At 36.7% G+C, this 25,059-nt stretch overlaps 1 protein-coding gene across 1 annotated transcript in view; it reads right to left on the bottom strand.

The window, feature by feature from the left end:
- Window positions 1–25,059, bottom strand: part of LYST (lysosomal trafficking regulator) — a 172,847-nt gene that overhangs the window by 64,509 nt on the left and 83,279 nt on the right. The window contains exons 20-31 of the mRNA XM_065922257.1: window positions 22,848–22,985; window positions 21,231–21,429; window positions 18,827–18,958; window positions 16,098–16,725; window positions 15,239–15,416; window positions 13,360–13,529; window positions 12,236–12,466; window positions 9,901–10,067; window positions 9,082–9,234; window positions 5,461–5,652; window positions 3,630–3,808; window positions 1,261–1,467 (exon numbers count right to left, since the gene is read on the bottom strand). Of these exons, the coding sequence (XP_065778329.1) occupies window positions 1,261–1,467; window positions 3,630–3,808; window positions 5,461–5,652; window positions 9,082–9,234; window positions 9,901–10,067; window positions 12,236–12,466; window positions 13,360–13,529; window positions 15,239–15,416; window positions 16,098–16,725; window positions 18,827–18,958; window positions 21,231–21,429; window positions 22,848–22,985 (2,574 nt within the window). The remainder of the gene's footprint in view (window positions 1–1,260; window positions 1,468–3,629; window positions 3,809–5,460; window positions 5,653–9,081; window positions 9,235–9,900; window positions 10,068–12,235; window positions 12,467–13,359; window positions 13,530–15,238; window positions 15,417–16,097; window positions 16,726–18,826; window positions 18,959–21,230; window positions 21,430–22,847; window positions 22,986–25,059) is intronic.

Genomic DNA, 25,059 nt, shown 5'->3' with positions numbered 1-25,059 from the left:
GAAACTATGGGCTAGGTATGCTTCTGCCCTGGCAAAGGGGCGACAATGCCCTTAACAGCACTTGAGTCTCAACAGTGAAAAGCGCACCGCAAAGCATTACTTCAAACTGTAACATTTTGGTTCCTAGTGTGATAAATCTGAGCTTCTCAGGGATATAAAAGGAATACTTGTCCTATCTTAAATATCATCTAATACTTTATTTATAGGGGTATAATTTACATTCAATAAAGCATACAGATATTAAGTGTTTGTTTCCAGGAGATCTGACAACTGCATACACCCATGTAACAAGAAATTTCCCTATGCCCCTTTCCATTCAATTCCCCCTTCTCACTGTCCCCTTCCTCACAGAGATAATTACTGTCCTAAATTCTATGACTATATCTTAATTTCGCCTGTTCTTGGGCTTCGTATGAATGGAATCATAAAATGCCTACTCTTTGGTGTTTGGCTGTGCCTTTCAATGACACCACGATTTTGAGCTTCATCCATATTGATGGGTGCATCAGTAGTCAGGTCATTTTTATTGCTATGTAATAGTCTATTGTATAAATATATCACAGTTTAGTTATACATTCTCCCATTGACAGATATTTGGGTTATTTCCAGTTTTTGGCTATTAGTAGAAAGGCTGTCATGGATATTCTTCTACTAGTCTTTTTATGGACATATGTTTTAATTTCTCTTAGGTAAATACCTAAAAATGGAATTTTAGCATCACAGGCTAAGAGTATATTTAATTTTATAAGAAACTGCTAAACAGAATGGTTATACCACTTAAATTCTCCATCTATTGCTTCCTGAGTGATAGAGTTTATAGATTCCAAAACAGCTTGAGTATTTTGATTTTACCATTCTAGATGATCAACAAATATTTTAACTTACTGTAAATATTTTTGAAATATGTTATATGTACTATTGTTTGAGCCATTCAGTATAGCTATTTCATGGATAATATAATGCTTTAAAAAGTCTCCAAACAGTTCTTAAAGAAAACACTTCAAGATTTAGTAACAAACTATGAAGGATCTAATAAGAACTCAGGTATAGAACTTCTTAAACACTGGAAAAAGGAAGGGGGATTAAACAGATTAAACAAATTGACTCTGGTAAACGGCATCTGAAGAAAGACCTCAGAAAATATTTGTTTGGTTAGAAAACTATATTCATGGTATTTGGCATGAAAATACAGTTTAAATTCAGTTCTTAATTTATACAGTTTTATAAAAGTTATTACTGATGAAGTATTGGAGTACTTACTTGCAGGGATGGGCTAAGACAGTCTCGCAGTATTTCCTGATGATTTGGCTCACGAACTATTTCAAAAATTTGCTTTCTCTCTTGTGAAGAGTGGGCTGGAGACAACATATGCACCAGCAGTCTCCCAAGCTGCATTCGGAAGGTTTCCTTACAAGACCATAAGATTTTAGCCCACTGCTGTTTGGAACTACTGGTTTTACCTGAAGCCTTAAATCAAAACAGGAATGAATTAGGATCAAATTTCTTAAGTAATAATATAATAACCTCAACGCAGCCCTAAAAAATCATGGAACATGTTTTATTCTAGAATTTTCAAACAGTTGAAATTAGGAAGATATACACATCCACACAAACAGGATTTTAAAAGAGACGGATGTACATCAATGTTTATAGTGGCGCCATTCAAAATAGCCTACAGGTAGAAACAATCCAAATACCCATTGATGGGTGAATGGATAAACAAGTGCAATATATACTAATAGAATAGTGGTTTATCAGGGACTGGGGGAGAGGCTAATGGGGAGTTACTGTTTAATGAACACAGAGTCTCGGTTTCGGATAACAGAAAAATTTCTAGGGATGGACAGTGGTAATGGTTGCACAATATGAAAGGACTTAGTATCACTGATTTGTACATTTAAAAATTGTTAAAATAGCAAAATTTATGTTATGTATATTTTACCACAATTTAAAAAGGGAGAGATAACGAAGTTAAAGTTCTAAGACACTTAAAAAAATTACCCAGGGTTTAGAAATTTTAAATGACAAAAAAAAAAAAAAAGAACCATCAAAGAACAACAGTAAATAAGCCTACCTGGATTTTACAATATAAAAGAGAAGGATTCATAATAGAGGCTTGAAATAGTACTAAAATACTGAAGATTGCGGTTTGTTGTTATTTAGTTGCTAAGCTGTGTTTGACTCTTTTGCCACCCCATAGACCAGGTGACGCTAGTGGTAAAGAACCTGTCTGCCAATGCAGGAGATGTAAGAGACTCAGGTTTGATCTCTGATTTGGGAAGATCCCTTGGAGCAGGGCATGGAAACCCACTCCAGTAGTCCTGCCTGGAGAATCCCATGGACAGAGAAGCCTGGCGAGCTACAGTCCATAAGATCGCAAAATCAGACATAACTGAAGCAACTTAGCATACATACATAGACTGCAGCCCATTAGGTTTCTCTGTCCATGGGATTTTCCAGGCAAGAATACTAGAATGGGTTGCCATTTCCTTCTCCAAAGGATCTTCCTGACCCAGGGATCAAACCCTCGCCTCCTGCACTGGAAGGCAGATTCTTTACCACTAAGACACCTGGGAAGACTAAAATATTGAGCAAAACTGTCACAAATTAAAAATTGTATATAAATTGACCATCAATATTCCTTAACAAATAACCAAATAAGCTGTGCTTTCGATGGTGGTCCCACAAGGGTTAACCCAATCCTGATCAAATATCCTGTATCTGGTTTAAAAATTGGAATCAGTACATTTTAGAGTTTATTTTGAGTTTTGAAAATGGCTCTCCAGTTACTCCTAGTCCTAAGGGCTCTGGTGTGAATGACTCAGTTCTAAGTGGAACCTGCAGACAACCAAATCTAGTTATATTGGCAGAATCATGATTTATGAGTTCTGCTAGAATTAGATTAGCCTTTGCTATCTATGAGTGTACTGACCAATTTTTTCCCTATGTTCAACTATAAATGACCCACAAAAATCTAAGTGAGTTGATGATAAATGGAGCCTGATGCTTCTCAGTATTTTCTACATAATTTTGAAGATATTAGATCTGTTTAAGCCAACATCTGTACTTCATAAATATCCATAATAATAACTTTAGAGTAAGCAGCTAAAAATAAAGATCTTTAAAAACAGGTTATTAGTTTAAGCTCTCACAGTAATCATCAAATTCCTATTTTTTTCTGATGCTGATTTTATTTAATAAATTACAATATTAGAAAATAGTTTTTCGTTTATAGAATTAAAAACCAATGCTGCATGAAGTGAGTAGTTCTGAAAAAGGCAAATTAGCAATACATTTTACTTCATTATTAAAATTCAAGTTGTCTGAGTTTCAGAAAAGTCTGTGAAAGTGTAAGAATATGATTTTGAAAACATGTAATACAGACACTTCTCCTCCTGAGGGAGAAGGGGACGACAGAGGATGAGATGGATGGCATCACCAACTCAATGGACATGAGTCTGAGCAAGCTCTGGGAGTTGGTGATGGACAGCGAAGCCTGGCATGATGCAGTCCATGAGGTCGCAAAGAGTCAGACATGACTGAGCAACTGAACTAAACTGAATACAGACACATAAAACCTCTACTCCTTCTTTGTGAATAAACATTTCCCATGTAATTAATTTACTCACACTAGATACTTTGAATCCTTCTACCAGATACATGAACATTTCTTTCTGAAATGGATTGAAAACAGAAGGCTGTTCATGATGAATATTTTCTTCAGAAATTTCAGTCTGGGAAGCTGAGGTCCTGCTTTGAGTTGCACTTTCTGGAGTACTCAAAATGTCAATAATATCTGGATTAAATTCTTTGAGTTAAAAGAAGAACAAAAAATTAGTTAAATCACTAATACTGAGCCATTACAAATGATAGTGGCAAAAATATTCTATGTAATTAACCAATTCAGTTGTCACAATATAAATATGTGTAATAGCTGTATTTGATGTAAAAAGTACGATATACTAGAGAAAGTGAATTCACCTAAAACAATGCAGAAATTTAAGCATACATGAGTCATGCAATCCTAAATTAAAGCTTTATTTTATAACGAAGATGAATTAAACTACAAAATTATTAAAGTCATGAAGGTTCTTGTATAAATTAAACATAAAGACCATGTGATATTTACATTAGATAGATGTGCAGACCTGTTTAACCAGACATGCTATCCCATTAAATGCTGTGCATGTGATAACAGTTCAATTTCACAGCTTACTCTAGAGGCTGGTTGTCCCAAATATAAATTAGAAAAGTTAAAAAAAATATGGATGTCACCTGGACCTTTTTAGAATTTTGCTTATTTGTATTGTTTTTTGAGTATATTTCTTTGCATAGCTTTTTTAGTGTTTGTTATAGGCATTAAAGTTCATACATAAACATATAAATCATTAGCTCCCATAGAAGTGCACCTTGAAACCACAGTTATGGCCCAACATTATCTATCAGGATGGCTGAAACTGAAAACAGTGAAACTTCTGATGCTGGTGAAGACATGAAGAAAACCGGATCACTCATACATTGCTGGCAGGAATATAAAATTATACTGCCACTCTAGACAAGTCTGGCAGTTCCTTAGCATGAACAAAACACACAACTCTCATACCACCTAGAAATTGTACTCTTGGATGTTTATCCCAGAAAAGCAAAGATCTGAGCTCACACACAACTTTCACATAAATGTTTACAGCAGCTAGCTTTATTTGTAATAGCCCCAAACTGGAAAGTACCGAGATCATCTTTCAACAAGTAAAGGACTAAAATGTACATCCATGCTATGGAATATTTGATACATGTAACATCTAGGATGACTCTCCAGAGAATTATGCTGAGTGAAAAAAGTCAATCTTACACATACTGTATGGTTATATACTGTATGATTCCATTTATTTAACATTCTTGAAATGATGAAAATGTAGAAATGGAGAACAGATTGATAGTTGCCAGCGATTAAGGAAGGGGTGGGTGTGGGAGAAAAGTGGATGTGGCTCTAAAAGGCAACATATAGATTCTTATAGTGATGGAAATGTTCTTTTTCTTGAGTGTAGTAATGTCAATATTCTGGTATTGATCCTGAACTATAGTTTTACAAGATCCATGGGGGGGGGGGAAACTGGGTAAAGGATTCACAGGATCTCTCTGTAATATTTCCTAACAATTGCATGTGAATCTATGACTATTTCAAAGAAAAGTTTAAAAAATATATTGGAGGTGCTATACTATTTCAAATTTCAATGGTCAGTCTAGGCCAGCATTTAACATATTAAAAAGCAGAATTTTATTCAAAGCTACTGGTTCCAAATAAATTCTTTTACTAGTATGGATGCTAAAAATTTTTTAATGCTGATAAAAAACCTGAAATTTAGTCAGTTCTCTTTACCATCTGAGTCACCAGGAAGCCCTTCTCTTAAATTATTCTCATCTCAATATCTGAGCAAGAACATATTTATTCTCTAGTCCTACCTTGATAAACAATCCTGTTAACTGCGAAAACGGTGAGCCTCTGCAGCCTCTGTGCAAGCTCTGTTTCAGTCGCCTGGACAGGGTTCTCTTGGCTCATTCTCCGTTGCATCATCACATGAAGTTCATCACTTGCTACTGAACGCATTTTCATCAGAAGAGAGTCAGTTTGAGCAAGGGGAAATTTTCGAGGACCTTTAAGTATATAAATTAAAACATCAAGTGCTGGAGTTAACAAGGATCAAAGAAACCATTTCTGCTATAAGTTTTTGATTATCAGACAATGAAAAGAATGTTATTTAATTCAAAGGTAATTTATACAAGGAAAAAGAGTGATTAAGAGAAAGTGATATTTTGCCCTCTTTGAAGAAGTGCAACAGTACCTCTGATTTCAAAGTCCTAAATAAAAATGCTATAGCTTGTGACATAGCTAAGTAGGATGGATATCCTTTGGCAAAATTTTAGTCCTCTGAAAAACTCAATTAGAAGGGTGTATATATTCAGACATTTTAAAATACCGTTTCACTTCTTTGTATTCCAAAATAGATTTTTTAAAATACCGTTTCACTTCTTTGTATTCCAAAATAGATTTTTTAAAGCACATCATGGTTTAGGAAGAACATTACTATTTTTGGGTAATTAACATTGCCGAATTTTATAAATTAGTTTTGAAACGTGTATATAGTGACATAGTAGAAATCAGTCAAATACAGTGAAGAACTGAGAAAGAAGAGTGTAATTTCAATTTATTATTAAAATGATTTGAAACATGCATCACATGTGATTCAATCCTACAAAAAGCATTTCCTGAGAAAGGTTTCCTCAGGTTGAAGAGGCAGGAGTGGCTTCCTGCACCATTACTGCACCTGCTCCAAGAGGCACCCCACAGGGAGTGGATCCAGGAGAAAAGGAGGTAACTGAGTCTTGATTTAATGGACTGAAGGAGAAGGGCATCGGAAGATGACCATAGGAACCAAAATGACGTCTTGGTAGGTGAGGAATAATGGAATCCTTCATTGGAATTGAACCTTTTTTCAAATTATGAAAGCATATATCAAAGTCCACAAATAGTCTCTATAAACATTACTTACAATAGGTTTTAATGACTCATCCTGCAAGATACTGAAATATTTTAATAGCATTTTAGATTTTCCAGAATTTTAGGTAATCAGTATTTTTATCAGTTAATACAGCTTGGTGTGTAGAGTCACCTTTGAGACAAAAATGGAGCAAATAAAAAGAAACATTCATATCCGGGATATAGTCGAGGATAATATTATCAGATTACATTCTTAGTTTAAGCAAGTCATCCTGATCTCTGACACAACAGACCTGGAAGGAGTGGGTGTATGTGAAAGGACACGAAGAGAAGGGTGTGGGGCCTACATCCAGCAGTTTCTAATTCTAGGCCTCGGTGGATCTGTGACACAAGGACGCTGGACTGGATGACTTTCAAGGTCTTTTATCAAGTTAAAAATTTTTAGGATTCTATAAGCCTCATGTGGCATACAGCAATTGCATTTACTTAGTGTTAAAAATATAGCCCCAGTAGAGGAGGCTATAGGATTTAGGGGGAAAAAAGGAGAATGGTTTGGAGAAAGAACTAAAAGCCTATTATCCACTTTAAAATGACTCAAAGGAAAAATAAACAATAGCAAACGTGGAGCTCTGCAGGGCTTTTAGGCTCAAGGTGATAAAAACGTGAGTAACTGAAGAGAGAGATGACAAGCTGTTAAGAGAAATCATAGATAAGAGAAATTACAGATCAAACAGAAATTAGCATAAGGGCGTTGTGTTAGCCCAGGCACAGGCACACGCAGAAAAGAAACTAAAGCAGGGATCTAGGTAGAAAAGCAAAGAAGAAATGGATATGAGAATGAGAAACATCAAGAAGGAAGAAATAGCAGGAATTTGTGAAAGCAATAAATGTACTTTCCTCTATCAACAGACGGAGGTTCCACCTAAGTAGTCTCTGACTGACTAAGAAATCCTGTAGAGGAAAAATGGTCTAAAAGTCACCTTCTGTCATGCAGGCAGCTGAGCAGACTTTTCTACCAGACTTGGTAAAAGATGGACTTCAACCCGGAAGAAAAGAGGGACGTTCAAGAGGAGAGACTATACTAATATACTAAATTAAGGAAGGAATTATAGGACAACACGTTTAGTTATGTGGATGTTTTACAAGCTTATCTACCTAAGATTTTGTTTGGTGTAATGGAAACATATTCCTGGAGTGCTGCATAAGCCTAGCATGCTGCAGTTCATGGGGTTGCAGTCGGACATGACTCAGTGACAGAACAACAACAACATGTTCCTGTGAAACAATGTATATTTAATAGCTTTTCTCTACAGGGTATTTCATATGGTTCTAAACTTTGGCATGGCACCCATACAATGAAGTAGTTTACCACAAGTAGAAGAAAGATTTAGATTTAAAAGCCCTAAAGACTGTAAGGGTTGATTAAATCTCAATTTACCAAGTACTCTGGAGAAATGTGTGTGTATGCATCTGTCTATGTACATATATATCCACTATATAGAGATATATATGTATATGTGTGTATATACATAAAGTCAATGTGGGGAGTGTTTATACTATCTTTCTGAATTAATGTGTATAAACATCAGAGCAGATTTTGTGGGGAAAAAAACAAGCCTAACAATATTAAAAATTATAATTTGATGATATATCCTCATTTACAGCAAGCCCTAAGGTGCATGTAGTAACCACGTCCAAGCCACCATTATCTCCTGCCCTGACTACTGCAATAAACCCTGCACTTTCCACCATCTTTCCCACCTTCCGCGAATCCACTCTGTACACAGAAACCAGAGCTGTCTTTATGAAATGAAAGCCTGGTTATGTCACGCCACCTACTTAAAAGCCTTTGACAACTTCCCATTAGGATAAAATAAAACTCCTTAACATGGCCCAATGAACTGGTTCACGCCACCCTGCAGCACCTCCCCTGGTGGCACCATCTCATCAAGGACTACACTCCAGCTACATGGCTATCTTTTAGTTCTCTGAACAAGCTTAGCTTTTTGATACCTGGGGACCTGCACATTAGCTGTTCATTCTGCCTGTAACACTCACCGACTTCTCTAATTCCTTTCTCATCCTTTATATTGAAATCTTACTTCCTCAGAGACTTCCCTAGCCCTACATGTAAATCAGGTTGCCCTGCTCTGTATGGTCTCTATTTCTATCCTCTGTATTTCTCTACTGTTTTACGGTAGAAGGTAGAATCTGTGTCTTTTTTAATCCTTGCATCTTCCAACATTTAACACAGTGCTTGGCACATGGTCCTGGAGAAAGAAATGGCAACCCACTCCAGTATTCTTGCCTGGAGAATCCCATGGATGGAGGAGCCTGGTGGGCTACAGCCCACGGGATTGCAAAGAGTCGGACACGACTGAGCAACTCAACTTTGGCACATGGTAGGAGCTCAAGAGATAACTGAAAGAGAACAGCACTGAAGAGAAAGCTAGAGAATAATTTCCTCTGGGAGGAAAACCTTCTCAAACACTACAGCTGAACTTTAAAATGTGAGTGATATAAGAATGTAGGAGAGTCAGGCTACCTTCTACTTATAATTAGTAAAATATTATTTAAATACTCACCAGCAATGCTCTTTCGCTTTTGAAACATGGTATGCTGGGGAGCAGAAGGCGACTGAAGTGAATCTGTAAGGTTTTCAGAGTCATGATTTGCAGTGGTCTTTATAAATTCCATAGCAGCCTGGAGAACTCTAAACTGTAGAGCAACAGCCATATCTAAAAACAGAAAATACTAGAATGTTTTCAAGCTATGTGATTGTAATTGAGTTGACTTTTATATTAATACTAATGCAATATCAAAACTGCCAATAATATTTTATTAGACATAAATTTTAAAATTTTGATCATGAGTTCTTGATGGTAGTAAACATTTTTGAACTGTCTTTAAAAGCAATTTTAAAGCAAATTTCCAAAGGATCACTATAAAAAATTCAACAGAAAAATACTAGCTCACAAATGTATTTCACTTCATGTAATTGTCTTAAAAGAACAGACTTTTTAATATAGAAGGCAAAAGTTTAACCAGAAATTCTCACATTTTTCTGCCCCATATTCACTTTCATATTTGCTACTAAAGAAAATTAAAGGGTATTATTATTCAACACAAGCCTTTTAATTTTACTTGGCAAGAAAAATTAGCAGCTTCTTTTAATGATATGTTGCCAGCTACTAATTACATCAGGGCATCACTTGTAATTTTTGACACTTAAAAAGGCTTCTTTTTAAAGTCAGTAAACAAAGTTAAGGGTGAACATTTAGTAAAATTGTTTCCTCTCCTCTAACCCACTCTCTCTACAGAAGTCAGAGAAAGAGATGAGGTTATAGTAACATTTTTGGCTATTACACAACTGCTCCCCCCAGTCCATAAAAATTAAATCTTACTTTGGGTCCTCTTGTTTTTGCTATTTTGAAGATATCCAAGCAGTACAATAAGGTCTTCAATAACTCTAAAATACTGTGAGCCTGAGGAACTGCAAGCATGAATTGTAACTGCTATGAAAAGTTGCTGTATATCACAAGCAAGTAATCTGTATTCATTCAAAGGAAAGCTAAAGAAAAAGAACAAATAATTTAAGGCAAAAAGAACCGGTTTAAATTCCTGTCCTGTTAGCATGCATTCATTCACGCATTCATTTGATATTTATCCATGCTTACTCTATGGCAGGTCATATGAACTACAGGCTAAGGACAGATAAAAAGAGACTGTGACTCCTGTCAAAATTCAGCTTGCAGAGGACCAGACAAGTGAACAGATAACTATAACCAGTAAACGGTGCTAAGTGTAACAACAGAGACTAACACAAGACACTGTGGGCATGCACCACGAGGTTCCCAGCCACCGAAGGTTCTATGACTATGAAGGGGTATATTCTGAGGCTTCTCAAAGATGGTGACTCTGAATAAATTAACTGACCTCTCTGAATCCCACTTACACAAAGTATGGTTATTTTAAGGGTTAAAAGAGACAAAGATTTGAACACATATTAATCACTTGCATGCGTGCTCAGTTGCTTCGGTCACGTCTGACTCTTTGCAACCGTATGAACTACAGCCCGCCACGCTCCTCTGTCCATGGGATTCTCCAAGCAAGGATACTGGAGGGGGTTGCCATGCCCTCCTCCAGGGACTCTTCCTGACTCAGGGGTTTAACCTGTGTCTCCTACGTCTCCTGCACTGCAGGCAGATTTTTTACCACTGAGCCACTGGGGCAGCCCACATTAATCACTTGTAAGTACCTAATAAATACGAATTAGTTACTTCTGTCCCTCAATTTTTAACCTTGATCATCCACCTCAGTGTGTGATATTAAGCTTCCCCACTCCACGTTTTCAAAATTAAGCAAGAGTTAGAAATGGTAACTTTTGAGGCCAATCAACAGAGTAGCATGTAGGGACATTCTGTAAGTACAATTTATTTAAAACAACAGCAGTAACAAACAGCTCTTAGAAGGAGCCTGCTGGTACTCTTTCCAAGTTCTACCAATTTCATGTACTCTACTGTAATCAAGACTAGACGTCTTGAGGAAATACAATACTTTGTATTTCTCATCTGCCTAAAACACAGATCCTAAATAAGACAGGTGGCCAGGGAAAACTGAACTAAGCTGATTATCAATTCCCTCTCGTACCGAGAGAGTCTCCCTGGTCTAGTGAGTCTCCCGGGCCTAGAGAATCACTGAGGATATGCTCTGCCTTCTCTGCAAAAGTATATTAATATTTAATGCTTTAACATGCAGTAAGATGGTGCTTCTGAAAATCTGTAACATTAATATTATGCTAATAAAAATGTCACACTGTATATCATAAATGAGGACACCAAAGGCACAAAACCCAAATAAAAATATAACCTCCTAACATATTTTTTAAAGTTGTTAATCAATCTGGTGAGCAACCATTTGCCAGTGTACTTCTGACTGAGGGGACATATGTATACTTCTGGCTGATTCAGTTGATATATGACAGAAACCAACACAACATTGTAAAGCAATTATTTTCCAATTAAAAATAAATAAATCAAAAAAAAAAGAAATTCAGTATGGTAGTTAACAGTGGGAAAAATCAGTGGGTAGGAAAAGTGGGAGAGTATGTTGACTGTCAAGCAGAGACTTTTGAAGTGAGAATATTCAGCCTCAGATTCTCTATTTACTAGCTATTTGATCTGTTACAAGTTATTATATCTCTCAAAGTCTCAATTTCCTATTCCGGAGTGGGATAATACTTTCTATAAGACCATAGTGGAAGCTTGGTAAGTATATTTGAGGACAGGTAAATTTGTTCAGGGGCTTCCTTGGTCTCACGTGGTAAGTATCTGACTGCCAATGCAGGAGTTGCAGGTTCGATCCCTGGGTCAGGAAGATTCCTCAGAGAAGGAGACGGCAACCCACTCCAGTATCCTTGCCTGGGAAATCCCATGGATAGAGGGGTCACAGAGTCGGACATGACTGAAGCAGCTGAGCACACACACAAATTTGTTCCTTGTTTTCAGGTTCTAAATACCTAAATGTAGGTCATATAAATATCTTTTTTTTTTTTTTAAAAACTTTATTGAAAATGATGGAAAATATACCCTCTCAAATCTAATCTAATCAGATTTGAAGGGAAGAAATTCTTTGAAAATATTATGGAATATCAGATGTTTTAATGCAACCTGCTACTAAAGTTTTTTCCTTTCCAAAGTTGTTAATCAGAGGCAGTTTTAAATAATAATTTAAACTTACTTCTTTTCTAATCCATTCAGGGCTGCTACTGTATTACATAACACGTAGAGTAGACCATTATCCAACAACATATCTGCTACCTTAGAACAAGAATTTAATATTTGGAGAAGAAGTAAGAGAGCATTATGCAAGAGCACATTGTCGTATAAGGAGGTCTCTATTAGTCCCAGTATAGGAATGACAGACCACTTCTGAAAAAGTCCCATGTTTTTCACATCTTCCAGATCAAATCTAAAATAAATAATATACAAGATCATGTTAGAAGCAACTAACCATGAAATAAGGAAAAAATGATTGCAATATTGGCCATTTTGTTGACCTGATTTTGAGTTCCTGTAGACTATTTGCCTCTGTGATGAAGGGAAGTTATTGATGTGTTTTACACCTCATTTTCCTTATCTGTCAAATGTGTGTGATATCTGCTCTACTTTCTTCTCAAGGCTGTTGTGAGAATCAAATGAGATGATGCAGAATTGCTTTGAAAAAGCCAAAAGCTTATGTAAATGAAAAGCAATATTGTCAATGCTACAATTAATAGGTCAATTCCTTGAGGTTTGAACTGGGCTACTTGCAAACAAGTAGCAGACACTTAACAAAAAAGACACATTTCTCTTTATCAGATATAGAAATAACAGCTTAACTTTTTGGCCAAACTTTTGACTTGGGAGAAAAATGTTCTTTAAGTTTTGCACTTATTCATTAATCCATGAGCATTACACCAGGGTCAAAGCTCAGTAATCGGTATGTCAGTTTACTCTTCTCTCAGATAACCAGCATCCCTGAGGGGAGTTAGGAGCTTGTCTATGGATCCCTCATGTAATCTGCTGCTGAGACTATGGGGGCCACCTTCTTCTCAGGTTAACAATGTATGCCAAATCTTAAATATCACTTTCTTTCATTTGATGCAGCATTTCTTTCTTTTCAGTGCCTAGCTAGTGAATGAAATGCAAAGGAAGAAGTTATAAAAAGAATATCATATGGAAAATAATAAAATAGTTCACCTAGAAAATGACTTCTAGCAGATTTTTTCTAAAAGTGACAGAATAATTTTAAGAGTCAGTTTAATAAATATGACATTTAAGACAAAAGATCCCCAATTCTGGTGAAGGGGAGAACCCACTTACTCTTCATCAAGGCCAATACGTCGGCCAAAGAACATTTCAATGAAGCATTCTAATAATTCCTGAGTTCCCCGATGAAGATACAACTGGTTGGCTAGTAAAGAAAACCCACGATTCTTCAGAAATTTATCTTTTTGTTCCTTGGATGCTCTATTAAAATAAGCATCTAATAGCTAAGGAAAAAAATTAAGACAATTTAGATAATACATTAAAATTTTATATAACATATACAAATCAGACAGTGTACTATACCTGTAGTTATAAGTTGTTTAATTTCATATGTATAGAACATAAAAAGCTCAAAAAAAAAGGGCCACCTCTTCAGCAAAACAAACAAACCTAAAACTTTCTCTCTGATTACTATATAATGCTAATGATGCTCTGTCTTGGAGGTCTTAGGTAGCCTTAGTTGAATATAAGTAGAACACTGGTGCCTAATTCTGAAAAAAGAAAATTAGTCAACACTGTACAATGCTTTCTCTCAAAGAACAAAAATATATATCCTAAACCTCCATTTTTCTAGACTTCCTGACATTTTATTTATTCTAAGCATAGGCCTAAATTTTCACTCTTTCCCAGTGTCTTAAATGTAACATATATATAATCCAAGTAATTATTTTTCCTTCCAAACTCACTTCTTTCATGGTTCTGGTCTTAGAGCACAGAAGCACCATCCTCCGAGACTTTAAGGCTGATCTCACTTTGGGTTTTTCTCATCCTGATCGCCTATGTGTAATTAGCAAAGTCTCTCTCCTCTATTCCAGGGAACGTCTCTCAAATCTGTCAGTCCTTTGACTTCCCACTTCCCCAGATCAGAGACTCATCATCTCTCCCCTGGATCACAGTGCTAGCCTGTGAACACAGCGTTCCCACCTCTTTCCCTGAGATCACTCCCTCACAGTGGTGATAAGAATATTCTTTCCAAAAACACACATTTCTTTACCACCCTACTTACAAATCTTTCTAAGTTTACAGCATAATACAAAATACACCTTTTGCATGAATCCTGCCCCTGTTCCCCCATCAGAATTATTTACTTTTCCTATGCTCCCATTCTTCTTTATTAAGACTACCACTGAAACACCCATCACAGAAGTTCTTACATTTTACTTAGCTGTGTATATGTCTCTCTCCCACACTGGTCTATAAACTCTTGAACTTAGGGGCTTATTCCCTTTTATATCCCGCAGAGTAACTAGCCTAGTGTTTTACACATGAAATGGAAGCTAAGTAAATACTGGGTTGAACTGAGACTGCTTACACAATGTCTCACACCAAATTAAAACAGTGGGATTCTTTGAAGACCATTTCAAAGGGTTGTTTCCTAATGGGAACGATTCATATCAAACCTTTATTCACTCAATAATGTACTTAGGACTTTTTATATATCAAACACAAGATGCCTACCCTCACAGAGCTTATATTTCAGTGTGGGAGAGTTAAAAAATAGTACATAAACAAATTTAAAAGGTAATTATAAGACATAACTAGGATGCTATTATAAAACAAATGAAGAGTAGGGCTAGACAGAAGATGATTAGGGAAAGTCTCTCTGAGAAGGTGACACCTGAGCTTAAACCTGAAGTTAAATGTCTAACATTTGATGGTAATACACTCAGGAGAGACCTCCAATGATCTATGTGTTCCTTGTAAGTAGTAGACTTAAAAAACACACTGATACAAAGCAATATATGGAGGAAGGTTTAAAATTGGACGATAATACACATAAAAATTGGGATAAGCAGTAACAAATTATATCAGCTCATGATGGTTAAGAATAAAATAAGATTTCAGGTCTATTTGAATAAGTATATTCAAACTTTAAAGTGCACATATATTTATTCTTCTAAATTAAAGCAACATATTTAGTATTTGCCCTTACTTTAATAACTTCTTGTTGTACAGCAGGTGATGGGTGGTTGACGAGGACTAAAAGTGTATCTGCTTGAATGAGCCTGTCCATCACATCTTCCAGCATAACATCAGGCAGGATGAGAAGAACTCCACTTAAGAGTTCATACAACCCACAGCATATAGGTACCAAGCAGTCTTCGGTTACACTAAAACAGAGACCCACAAAGGGTCATAAACACAGTATCAGGGGAAAAAAAAGCAGTGCATCATGATTGCTGTAAGAACAGTGCTGAGTAGTAGTTCATAAGGTTTAAAAATGTTTCCTGATTTAACTGTGATGAACAAATCTGCTATCACTTTTTAATCACCAGTAGCTTTTAGATATATAGTCTACTAAACATTAGTCTACTCTGCATCTGTGATTTCCAACTGCCACTTGTGCTGTTTAAACCATTTAAAAATTCAGTTGCTCGGCTGCACTGGCCACACTTCAAGTGAGTATGTGTGTTCTGCAGGGGACAGCACAGGTGAACATTTCCATCAGTGTGCAAAGTCTCACTGATGGCGCTGATCTGGGGAACAATAATAAACCGCACAATTTTCCTAAACTGAAGAGTCTTTCTCTAATAATCATATGGAATTAAATTAGCCATGAGATAATCTTTTCTTCAAGAATTATTTGTGGTTTAGCCTTTAGTTAAATATGGAATTATCACCTAGTAGTAAAGTAAGGAGAAAGGCATCTTTGCTTGTTGTTAACATACACGTTGTACTATGTCACAGAATAAAGAGGTCACAGAATAAAGAGATTTCTACAAGTACAGAAATTCTTCAAAGAATAGTTTAAAAAAAGGGAGGAAGTGGTTGTCATACAAAAAAACGTGTACCTGTGAGCACCTGTAGTTCGGCTGCGGTGTGGCTCATAACCGAGAGAAAGAGCGAAGTTTTCCCAGTCATCGGCGTTCCTGTCAGCAAGACTTGGCCATCGGCCGACAGCTGCAGAGCCATTCTGTGAGGGAAAAGCCAGCCCCAGGCTGGCAATAGTGCTGTGGCTTCGCTGGAACGAGGCCAGTCCCTTTAGGTAGAGTGGCCGGCGTGGGCAGGACTCGTCCCCAGGACTGTCGTCATCTGATCTGGGCTCTGCTCCCAAGTCTTTCTGATCTATGTTGACCGCAGGAAGTCCCAAGGCTCCTCTTGGGACATCACTGACAGAGGCTTGGGCCGAAAGGGCAGCTTCCGTTTCACAAACCGTTTTTGCAGACTCACAACTACTGATGAAGGCATCTTGTTTACTTTTTTCCAGTGTCTCGGAACTCCCCAGAGGGCTCCATTTCTCTGGCTGAGAAGCAACGCCATCATCTACAAAACTCTGTAACTTGTCAATACTACAACCCAAACTTCCAGTCAGTTTCCGTGGCTCTTTGTGAGGTGAAGAGGTAGGAAATGCCGGGAGGCTTCTAGAACGCAGCATACTGGCAGTTACCTGCTTTGGAACAGCACTGGAAGAATTGTTCCCTGATAAGAGCAGACAGGAACACAGCACTGAAAAGGCAGCTCAGTGGGATCACTTCTCTTTGGTACTGTCAGTTCCAACCACAGTAATAACCCATTTATCCAGTGATGTTAGTGAACCCACACAGGATAATGACTGCAGTGACTAATGCTTAAAATTTGTGTTAAAACTATTTTTGTTTCAACTACTTTTAATTAAAAATTTCCCAAAATACCTAACTCTTGTTTCCTTAATAAAATACAATATTAACTGAATGATTCAAAGTTACTGGGATGAATGGTCCTCCTGAAGTGAAATTAAGTGAAAATCCATTTACCTCAAGCTAACAGTCACTAGTATGCAGTTTGTTTTAGATTTTTTTTTTTTTGATGTGGACTTTTTTTAAAAAATCTTTTTTTAATTTATTAACAAAATGTTTCTGTCCTATGTTTTTCTTTTTTTTTTTTGGCCACAAGGCATGCAGTATCTTAGCTCCTTGACTAGGGATTGAACCTGCACCCCCTGCGTTGAAAGGTGAAATCTTAACCACTGGACCATGAGGGAAGGCCCAAGGATGCAGTTTAACACAGTGGAAAGAGTGCTGGCTTTTTGATGAGACAGTTCTGTTAGTTAGGTGGCCTTAGGTAAATAATTTAATTATATGAGTGTTCATTTCTTCAAAGGTAAGATAAACACATATTAAATATATGCTGAATAAATTTCAGTGATAGCCAAACCTGGTGGTATTATTACCAGGCTAAATGTCCCTAGATTGTTCTCTCACTCCTCATTTCTGCAGTCACTTTTTGCTGCTATTACTAAGAAATAGTTTTTCTCTTCTTGCCACAGCTCTCCAATTTTCTGCTCCTCATATTCTACACATAAGGAGATGAGAAAAATCACTCTCATCCTTAGTGTATGGGATATAAATGAATGCTCCTGAAGGTGTGGTCTGTGGGCCAGGAGCACAGGGATCAGCACCGCTGTGTGACTGTTGGAAACGTACATTCTCATGCTCCACTCCAGACCTACTGAATCAGAATGTAGAAGGCAGGGGCCCAGGTATCTGTGTTTTAACAAGCTTTCCAGGTGATTTTTCAGCATCTAAAACTTGAGAAGTGCTGATACACAGTAAATAAGGACTGAATGAACTGCTTAGAGCTCAGGCTCTGTGGCAATAGAATAACTCCATAGTTCAGAAGTTCTTCCTAGTTATTTCTGGATTTTGGCTGGAGGAATAAGGTTGCCAAAAGGGTCTGTCCAAATGACCCGGAGAAAATGAGGGCATGACTGTACTTGAAAAAGTTTCGGAATGATGCTCAAGGATTTTAAAAATAACACATCTGATAAAATTCCAAATAAACCTAATTAAAACACAGCTGTAAAATATTATAATACAAGGCCATAAGATGTGCTAGGGAATAACTGAAACTCTTTGGGAGAGAAAGAAAATTGGAGCTTAATACCCAGATACCTTCACCTACCTATCCACATATCTATCTTACTGGCCTATTTAATAATTTGTATCAGAGCTGGAGACAAGACTAGGTGGGACTGCTGAAAGAGGAAAATAGGCAGAGAAAACTTGGGGATGATGAAAAAGAAACCAGAAAGATAGGCAGTTGTCATAGAGAGTGGGAGACTGGAATTTCAGAGGTGGGAAGTGTTCTTTGAGGATGTTCAAGATGGACACAAGCATCCTGGAAGGTAGAGTAGAGGGAAGGTCCCCAGGGTCAAGGATCACAAGGAGGCTGCAGTACGGACGGCCACTCACATGGTAAGTGAAGCTGTCCAGACTGAGTTCAGATGGAAAGGAGACAGTAAGCCAAACGGGAAAATAAATCAGAAGCTTAATGAAAGACTGATAAAGGGGGACGAAGAACTCCAGAATAAAATAGCATGAGGCTCATCTATCTCCTAAGCTCTCCTGAGAATTACTTGCTATACTGAGTGTGAGTTACTAATATTAGAAAGTAGTAAATGGATTCCTTAAATATTTTCCATAATTTTAAAGTTTAGCTTTCCATTTATTTAGTCTATCAGGTGGTGCAAACATGCATCTATATTCAGAACCAAATAGGAAAGGGCTACACTTTCTTTTATCACTTTTGTTTGTTTGTTTACCTTCAGGTGGTGAAGCAGTAAAATCAGATGGGCTTATTACCATAAATCCAGGGCTAGTAACAGACTTTCCTCCACTGCTAGAATGCCTCAAGTACATGATTGACTGTACCTTTTCCTGAAAGATCTTGCCATCTAGAATCAAAATAAATTTTGAGAAAATTTTTAAAAAGGATAAAACAAAAATACAACTTTAAAAGCAAGTCATTAAATACAAACATTTACAAAAATATTCAAAGTCAAAAAAATGGTGAACTTTACACTAATGCACATTTGATATGTGAGGATACTCTACAATTTCTTACTTTAGATTCTTTTGTTAACTAACACTAGCTACATTAACTTCTATTTTCTTTGAATTCCAACTGTATTTATAGTTATTTATATAGTTTAACAGCTAACTGTTCACTTTTTATATGCTAACATGATCTCTCCAAGGAGACCGTTCATTTCTTCATTACTTGAGGGAAGGTCTATGTCTTCTGTTTTTACACAGCCCTAATATGACTCCAAAAATTAATACATCCAGCTTAATCTTCATTTCTGAGCTTCATACTTCTAAGTTCAACTGCTTGATTTCTTAAATGCAACACAAATGCAACAAATCTAAATGTGAGTCACCCTTCTGCCCTAAATTCACTCCTGAGTTGTTCTCTGGTTCCCATGGTAGAAGTACCTGTTTCCCATGCAGGCTCTGGGAGCCACCCTTGATGGCAACCTTTCCTTTACCCATGTCAAGTCAGTCTCCAGGTTCTACTGACTTTGTCTCTTGAACTCTTCTCATCCCTAGCACAGTGCTATAATGCAGGTTCTTATCACCCCTCACCTGGATTATCATCACAGACTTCTAAATGATATCCAGGATGGATACCCTCAAATCCTCAAAGCTACCAGCATTCTCTCCATCAAATGGTAAGCTTTGCTTAAACCTCCAGGGGCTCTCTGTTGCCACCTTATCACTCTGGATAAAGTCCAAGTTTCTCATCTAGAACAATCTCTATGACCTGTCTCCATGCCCCTCTACCAGCCTTCTTCCTTACATTAATGCCAGCAACACCAAGCCATTTCTTTGCCTGGAAGGCCCTTCCCTTCAACTCCTAGTCAACTCAACTCAGAGCAGGTATCTCCTCCTCCGGGAAACAGCCTCTTGCAATGCTCTATGCTACCAGAAGAAGACAGTGGCATTGCTGTGCTTTCCACGTGTTATACTTACCTGTTTATGCCTCTCTCCCCTTTACTAGACTGTAAGCTCCTAAAAGGAGGTGACCACATTTTACTCATCTTGGCAACTACCCAGTGCTACCAGAATCTTGACATTACTTTATTCACTAGATGTTTGCTGAACCTAATACAAAGTCATGCTATATAATTTCACTTGGCTTTTTACTGCAGCTGTATCATTTTATCCACCATTACATGGCTTAAAATGGCTGTTTACAATCAGTTTCCCTCCCTAAATTTACTATCTGGCTTTCTCACATGTATACTCTGGTGTGCTTCCTTACCACATCACATTTTCCTAGTTCTTTTAAAAATCTGATTATTCCATTAAAAAAAAAAAAATACTGAGATTACTCTTTCTTGTCCCATCCTCTAAATAGTATTACCAATAATTCTATCCTTAGCTTCCTTTTTCCTTCTTTCTCCCAGCACTGTTCTTCAGTGGTCTCATCTGTTCCCTGAACTTCAACTCACTTCTATGCAGGTTGTTTCTCTATGCTGAATTTTATTGTAATAACTTATATCATATTCTTTGCCTCAAAACAAACACAACAAATCCTTCAAAAAATCCTTCAATTACTCCTGAGTAGAACACAGGTTCAAGTTCTCTGATCTTACATTCAAGGACTCATTTAATATGATTTTGGGTGTGGTTGAATAAATGATGATCCCAAGCTACATTTATGATATTATTTCTCTACTCCTTTATAAATCTCCTATATTAGGTAAAATTCACTATTCTTTATTTTCTCTATTTTGCCTTGCTTTAAGTCACTCTCTTCACCTGATAGTAATTCTCTAATCTATTAATACCTATCAAAATTCTTCAATGCCCATGGCAGATTATTAATCTATTAAAACTCTCTCCACATCTGTCTGATGAAACCCTAACTCTCCTGAAATCAGATCAGTTCTTCTTTTGTGTAATAGGTACTTGCCAGGTATTACGTATTGTCATTACTTCAGCACACACATTGACCCCCGCCTCTTGGTTTTTAAGCCCTCTGAAGGCAGAAGCTATGTCTGGTTCACTGTATGGCCCTCTGCCCTGCCCCAATCCCAGTGTGTAACTGAGCAGTTTCTAGCACAAAGGTCATTCAATGCATATGGAGCAAACATGGATCAAATGGGAAGAAAAAAACGAAAGTGGAAACAGCCACGATCTAACAAAAATGATCATACCTACCTATGTGCAAAGAAAAATAGAAGTTTGTGGGGTTGTGACAAACGTAAGTATTAGTAGGAGGATGAACTGCTAAAAGGAAATTGAAGATAATCGTCAATAATTCCAAATCTGGAGGAGATCCAAGGACTTCTGCTGTAATTTTCACAAATGATCTACAAACCTCTCGGGGCATGGATATAAGCTGCCCCTCTTTGTGCTCCTGAAAAAAAATAAAAATGCTCTTTAATTTAAAAAGAACTGTCAACTTAACTAACATTTCTCATTTAAGCAAGATAATTCTGTTTAAGATAGAACTGTGTTGGTTTCCTGCTCTAGACTAGATATTTACCATAAAACTGAGTTATTTCTCAATTCAAGCAATCTTGCTACTATCAAATTCATTAAAACCAATGGCCCCATATAAATGTTAGCTACTACTAGTAATATTATCACTACTGCTTCTGCTACTACTAGTTTGGGTTCAAAAGAGAAAATCTCCGATAGACAAAACTGGTTACATGAACAGAGTATGTTCCAGGCTACAAACTTATTACTTGCAACAGCTCAGAGAGGTTTTATCCTTCATTTCTGTAATATGAAGGCCTGAAGTGATTGTATGACTAACTTAAACCACATAGAAAACATGTCAGTAGTGCAACATAACTCAAACTCAGACCTATGATCTCCTTCTACTGCACCATCTACTGCCTGGAATAATCAGACCTGGCAGAATGCTACATAATTACCAAAAATAAAGACAGATATAAATAAATTACTTATGTATTCCAACTCCACCTCCCCAGTGTGTAGCAGCTGGCTTCTAGATCAAGGCTAGATCTTTCCTCTCTGTCCAAATACACAGTATATCTCTACATCCACTCTTCTTCATATATTCTTTTGTATTGCTGAATCAGAAAACTTAAAATCTAGATATTAACTTTAACACAGGTTAGTGTGACTACCTCAGATATACAAAGAGAACAGGAGCCTACAAAAGTCAGTCAAGATCTCACAATGGCCAAGTCAAGACAAGAACATAGATCTCCGAACTTGCAATTCAGTGTTATTTGTGCACAACCATCTTTTTTTTTTTCCCCTGTGACTTCCCAACGCTCCTGGTCACCACTTCAATTACTCATTCCTAAGTTCAGTCCCATCTAAGTTTCTTCAACCTTGTCCTATCCACTGACTCCTTACAAACAGTCATTGGTATCCTACCGCATTAAAAAAAAAAAAACTCTTAAACTGACCTACTGTGAAGCTTTTGTTAACAGTCTATTCCTCTTTTCTTTTGCTGTTGGACTTCTTAATAATCACGTATTCTCACTACCTCCAATGATCCACCACACATGCTTAAAGTTCCCAGAAATCTTCTTCACTCTAATGAAATCTTCTAAGCGATTAAGAATTTCCAAGTTGATGGCATTCTGTCTACATTTTCTGGGAACTTTCTACCTTATTTGGCTCTAGAGACCACCCCTGTCTAGGCAGTTTCTCCTCTCTCTGCCCATTTTCTTTACCTCTTTCACAGAAAAAATCTCATTGAAAGTCCCACAGAATTTCAGTCCATGGTATTGAGTTATTAAACAAAAATCACTGCAGAAAATATCTCCAGAAGTAAAGTTACATAAGGAGTACCTGCAAAACCTGGCAAGTCAGTAGAAAGTGATGAACCACTCGAGCTTTCAATAACTGCTTAATATTAAACATCTGCTGCTGGTGGTCTGCTCTGATGAGGACTTCTAGGGCTGCCAGCAGAGTTTCCCAAACACCGTGCTGAGAAAACAAACATATGCACAGGGTTATTGAAAAACATGACTCGGGCTTTTTAGAAGACATGCAATACATCAGTTTAATGTGTAAACATCCACAATTTGTCAAAGATTAAATCTATCTGAAAAAGCAAATCTAAAACTTTATTCCCAAACTATTTTTTTTTTGACAATAGGTCATTTCTAAATATTTATGTTCAATGCAGTGCTGCATTAGGGGCTTTAGGACATTAACCTTTCTGTGGCATTAAATGATGTACAGTATTTTCAAAAGATAAATTATCTTGGGGAACTTATTTACTATTTACTACAGAGAAACACATGATCAAAATAAAGTGTTTGCAAATAATTTATTTTCAGATAGCATTATTAAAAACATATAGACTTCAATGCTAATTTGTGTACGCAGCATTTAATCAAATACTTTTAGAAAAAAATTGAAAATATTTACTGACAGTGTAGAAATTCTGAATTTTTGGATTAATTTACTTTTAAGTTCAAATTATAGATGCCTCCACACAATTACGTTTAAAACAATAATTAGCATTCTTTTAAGGTACTTTAAAATGCTTCTCCCATATTATTCACAATAATAGTAAAAAAGGAATCTTACATAGATAACCACTACTAAAAGATAATCTTCACCTCATTACCTCATATAATCTTTCAACAAAGTTATCAACAAAAAGCAAAATTAACTGGTTTGGGTTGTAGGTTTGCTGTTTTTCTTGCCATTATATGATGGAAATGAATAATGAAAAGGCCAAGGAATTGATAGACTTAATCATACTATTCTAACCAAGGCCTCTCTCTTAACAGGACAGGATCAAGATGCCCTGAAAGAAAAAGGTATATGAAAACTTGAAGACAAAGCAGCTCAAATAGGAAAACCTGATTCAGGCCTGAAAAATAATACTAAAATAGAACAGTGCCAAAGCAAACTAACAACCAGACAACCACAGACAAAAACCAGAACTCAGCTAAAAAAGCAATTAGAAAAGAAAATTTACAAAGAAAGAAAGAAAGAAAGAAAATTTTATTTCAAATCCACAGAAGTATCCATGCATATCAGTTTTGAATTTGACCAAAAAATGCTTTGCTTATCAAACTTTTTTAAATCTCAAATTAGCATCCTCTTTTGAAATACTAAAATAGCTATTTGATTTTTAGTTAAGATTCAATCTTTTTACAACATGTTTATATTCATACCGCCTTTGACCCAGTTTGTCTGCATTTACTATGTTCATTCGCTTCCTCTCCTTGCAACATCACGTGTATTTTTACACACATGTATATTTGCTGTTGTTGTTTAGTTGCCAAGTGGTGTCCAACTCTTTGTGACCCCGTGGACTGTAGCCCACCAGGCTCCTCTGTCCAGAGGATTTCACAGGCAAGAATACTGGAGTGGGTTGTCATTTCCTTCTCCAGGGGATCTTCCTGATGCAGGGGTTGGACCTGTGTCTCCTGCATTGGCAGGCAGATTTTTTACTGCTGAGCCAACAGAGAAGCTCACAAATGCATATATATTATATATGAATGCACATGGAGTTTTTAAATTCTGAAAGAGAATTTATTCAGGATGAGAAGTCACAATGAAATAGAAAGTTTTAAAAACTGACAAATACCATAAAATTTAGAAAAAGCTAGTTGCTTGACACAGCTCCATAATACTTTCCCCTTGTGTTTTGTAGGAGCATATTCTTGGACTGCTTCTTCATATAACAATAATTTGGTAATATAATTTTATACAGGGAGAACAGAAAAATAATCTGTCCTCTAGCATGTTTGGTCAAAATTTATTTTTGTTAATGATAGATTAGAAAAGTTTTCCTTAGCTTCATAACTTGTTATTGATAGTAAGTCTGGGGTGACTGTTGCCAAATTTGGAAGTAACCAAATATTTTAAAATTGTAAAGGTATACATGTTGAATTGGTCTTCAGTTACATTTGATGATAGTGGTGTTACTCTAAATAACTCTAGACAATCTACAGTCTACACTAGAAGTGAGGAGGCTCTACGAACCAAACCATAAAGACTATACTTTAGCTAAGGCAGAAGGAAAAAGCCCCACATTCAC

The sequence above is a fragment of the Muntiacus reevesi genome, chromosome 2, assembly GCF_963930625.1.
Source record: "Muntiacus reevesi chromosome 2, mMunRee1.1, whole genome shotgun sequence".
Lineage (NCBI taxonomy): Eukaryota > Metazoa > Chordata > Mammalia > Artiodactyla > Cervidae > Muntiacus > Muntiacus reevesi.
The sequence above is the reverse complement of the archived record's forward strand: the minus strand, read 5'-3'. Positions and strand labels throughout refer to the sequence as shown.